Source organism: Dendroctonus ponderosae, unplaced genomic scaffold (assembly GCF_020466585.1).
Source record: "Dendroctonus ponderosae isolate FM_Combo_2020 unplaced genomic scaffold, Dpon_F_20191213v2 Dpon_F_20191213_7, whole genome shotgun sequence".
Taxonomy (NCBI): Eukaryota; Metazoa; Arthropoda; class Insecta; order Coleoptera; family Curculionidae; genus Dendroctonus; species Dendroctonus ponderosae.
The window spans coordinates 1,126,572-1,130,487 of record NW_026018916.1 but is presented as its reverse complement, the minus strand read 5'-3'; the positions used below and the strand labels follow the sequence as shown (position 1 = coordinate 1,130,487).

The following is a 3,916-nucleotide window of genomic DNA, read 5'->3' as shown; positions in this document are numbered from 1 at the left end:
CAAAAAACACAATAGCGAAATTTTGATTTTTGGTCGAAAATTTCATAAGGTAAGAGGTCGATTTTTCCAAAAAATTCACCTTTCTCAAAATACCTCGACTGATACATCATTTTCATCGGAAAGAGACAAGGAATGCAATGAACTAATAAAAAGACAACGGGGCCTTTCCAGTTCCCAAAAAATCAACATTTTCTGTCTATTTTGAACGGTTTTTGAGCGGTCGCAATCTTCAACGGACGATATCTTCCTTATTATCGACCCACAACTTGCATGTTCGCTATTGGGCAACTTCATAGGTCGGAAACAATCCAATAAGGGCAAAAAACACAATAGCGAAATTTTGATTTTTGGTCGAAATTTTCATAAGTGGGGATTTCATAATCAAGAGATGGATTTTTGAAAAAAATCAAGTTTTTTAAAAAATCTCGAACTCTACATCATTTTCATCGGAAAGAGACAAAGACTGCAACGAGAATTTTTTTTCAGTTTTGGACGAACTGTGCTGGACAAAGTCCTGATTGAAAGGAGACATTTTTAGAACTATTTTTTTTCTCTCTCTGGCTCTCTTAGTTTGGACCCAAATGACAATTCTTCTACCAACTGTCATATTTACGCTTCATAGTCATTATCAATACTCAAGGTTGTGTCAAGTGAAACGTCCAAAATAATGTCAAATGTCAATATGATTTTATGGGTAAAAGTGTGTGCAAAGATTCCAAGCAACGATCGCGTGATATCTATTGACTACACAATCTAATCGGGTCGATAAATGTGAACTTGTAACCTTTCCAATCGTTTTGTAATTCGCCTTTTTTAGCTAAAATCTTGATTAGGAAATACTGCAATTGGAAAAAGTGRGTATGAGCCTCCGTGGCGCAATTGGCTAGCGCGTTCGGCTGTTAACCGAAAGGTTGGTGGTTCGAGCCCACCCGGGGGCGGAAAATTTTTGCCCYAAGGGATGAAAATCGATTTAAGAAAAATACAGAGAACTTTATTGAAAAAAATGTTTAAGGCTAAATAGATCAAATTCAATGTACGTACTTTCCTGACTGTGTTTCAAATCCAAAATTAAAATCAAGTCCTGGGTTCTTCAGTCATTTATTTATTGTTCATTTTTTTAATTGAAAAATGAACAATAAATAAATGACTGAAGAACCCAGGACTTGATTTTAATTTTGGATCAAATTCAATGTTACTTAAAGGTGCTAATACGAATTATTAAGATAAATTTAAGGTTGAAAGTTGGGAAAACATCAAAATCGCTTAATTAAAAACGGGTTCTAGAAACAGTCAGATGAATTTATCAAGAACAAATCAAAGCTGCATTACGATAATTGAGAAAATTTGGCAAAAGTTACGCAACAAAATAATCCTATCCACTTCGGTCCCACTGGTTACTTAACAATCGCTTTGCTTTGTTCCACTCATTATCCAATAAAATTAAATTGGGGCTCATTCGCTCCTTATTCCACGTTCAATTGACTAATCGAGAAACACGCTAATTTTTCTCACATGTCCAAATAATATTTTTTTGTGTTGTTGTTTTAAACCTTTTTGATTTGGGCCCAAATGGGTTAATTGATATTTTCCCATTTAATCAGGCTTTATACACTAGAAGAAAAAGAATGTTATTTGTAGCTTTAAAGTGGGTGTTTGCAATAAACGGTTTTGGACCAAATACAAAAAGTTTATGCACATTTTTACTGAACCTCGATTGAGATTTTTTGCGCCAAAAATCCACTTTATTCCCCCTGATTCTCTTCCGGGTAGAATCAAAGAGAATGTCCAGATGTCTATCAGCAGCTCCTTTCTCTTGGCATTTTTTCGCCACTCAATCCGATTGATTTGCAATCTTAAAATTCTACAGCTTAAATAAGTAATTTCTCGGCCATATCTTACATGCGCTCTTATTAATAATATAAGTGACTAATGAATCACATAAGCATCTAGAACGGAAGTATTCCTTCTGGTTAACCGACGTGACTAATTAACGAAATTTTTAACAAAACGTAAGTAATCAGTTGGGTTAATAGTGGATCAAAGAATAATAAGCAATGACTTCTAACAATGACTGTTTCCTAATTAGGGAATGAAAAGCCTACTTTCAGGCAGAAAATCGTTGCACAAAGTTTGCCAAAAAAACCTTATCGACCAACTCATTGCAAAACTGCCGCTGTTTATGCAATATAATGCCCCGACTTTCCACCCACGAATCACCAAAAGAAAGTCCTTGCATAAGATGATTTCTGTGCGCTGATCGCCCATCAAAACTGCGAACTTTAGCATCGCAACCACCCAATTTTAACAGTAAATTTCTACACAGTTTTTAAGTCTGATTGGGAAAAGGAGCATTAAAAAATACTTACCATGATAATGGCCATGCGAAGGACTCTCGTAGTGGCTCTCGTAGCCATGCCCTGAAGATGGCGGACCGTCATACGAAACGGGGGGCCCACTCGGGGCTGTAAACCCGCTTGAATGCGTCCCGTAATCTAAACATTTCATTAGTTGAAAACTTGCCCCAGTCAGCACGCATTTTGTTGCATGAATGCATGAATATACCGTGTGTTCAGTGATGGGAGTCTTACCGGGATGTGAGTGTTCGTCTTTGCTAGGGTGTGCCGAAACCGCGTTAGTTAAAATGTTTGTTCCCAGTTTGGTGACTTTGTCTCCTGATGCCGCTAGCAGTTTGCCACCTCCAGCCACCACATAACCACTGCCCTTTATTAACTGGCCCTTTATGGCTAAAACCCCACCTTTAATCGCCTTGACTGCTTGCAGCAGGGTGTTCAGCAGCGATTTCTTCATATCCCACGAGTCCAGGCCCTTGTGCTCGTCCACCTGCAGCAACCAAACGCAGAATTACCCCAAATCCCCCAATCGAGATCAATTTTTACTTCGTGATAGGAATGGGCCACAGTGTCATGTCCGCTGAAGCTGCCTTTGCTGAATCCTGCAGAGGCGCCAGCTGCGGCCCCAGCAGAGCCTTTGGCCAGTTGGACGAACTTTTGCTTCAGTCCGGAGGCCACTGCCGATTTTAGCTGGTTCAGAATGTCGCTGGATCCGGGGGCTGAGGCCCAGGGAGAATCTGATCTCCTATTCCTGCAAAACGCCCAATCGTCACTTTAAAGTCGATGCAGGACTCGATGAGAACCCTTCAGAGTAAATACGCTTAAGCGATGTTATGGGTGGGATTAATGATGATGATTTCGTTAGTTTGTGGCTTTCTGGTGGTTAGAGGTTGTTTTAGATGGTTGTCTGGTGAGTCGTAAGTGTTGAAGCGTCTGAGTAGCAACTTTTTTGTGAACTCGGTATTTGGATGGATTTTCCTGGATTGCGCAAATTCAAACTGAAACTGATAGAAGCTTCTTGAGGGCTCAAATGCTGAAAACTGCTAGCAAATTGGACGACTGGGAAATAGTCCAGGACTAAGCAAAGTTTCAATAAAAAAATTGCTAGAGCTCGCAAGCTGGCAGGGTTTCAACAATTAATTGCGTCCAAACCAGGGCAGTTAAAGTCGCTAGTCATCGACCATTTATAGAAGAAGATTCGGGTTTAAAGATGCTGAGAATTTCATAAAAATTGAACCTTCAAGTGATTTTTCAGGAATAGTCTTTGACTCCAACTAATGCTCACACCTGCCAGCCAGCGCTCTTGAGCAGGGCGACGCCTAAAAAGTCCTCAAATCCAAACTAGCCACGGTAGAGACTTGCATCTTTGTCCATTCATAGAAGATTTCTGTGGGTTTACATGGTGAAATTTTCAAGAAATTCGGGCAACTGATTTTTTTTTGAAGAATTAGCAAACGCTTATTTGATATTTGCTAAAGCTTGCAAGCAGGCTGGATTTCAGAAAATGTTTGCCTCCAAACTGGAGCACACAGAAACATGCAAGCTTCATCCAAGGGCGGATCCAG

The 3,916-nt window shown here is 39.7% G+C and overlaps 1 protein-coding gene and 1 non-coding gene across 2 annotated transcripts in view; one reads left to right on the top strand and one right to left on the bottom strand.

The window, feature by feature from the left end:
• The window catches only part of LOC109543976 (uncharacterized transmembrane protein DDB_G0289901), a 17,306-nt gene that overhangs the window by 3,495 nt on the left and 9,895 nt on the right, over positions 1-3,916 (bottom strand). Inside the window, exons 4-6 of the mRNA XM_048668423.1 lie at positions 2,898-3,102; positions 2,589-2,841; positions 2,367-2,492 (exon numbers count right to left, since the gene is read on the bottom strand). Coding sequence (XP_048524380.1) covers positions 2,367-2,492; positions 2,589-2,841; positions 2,898-3,102 — 584 coding nt within the window. The remainder of the gene's footprint in view (positions 1-2,366; positions 2,493-2,588; positions 2,842-2,897; positions 3,103-3,916) is intronic.
• Trnan-guu lies at positions 865-938 on the top strand. Its single transcript has one exon. It is a non-coding gene; the product is annotated as a tRNA-Asn (tRNA).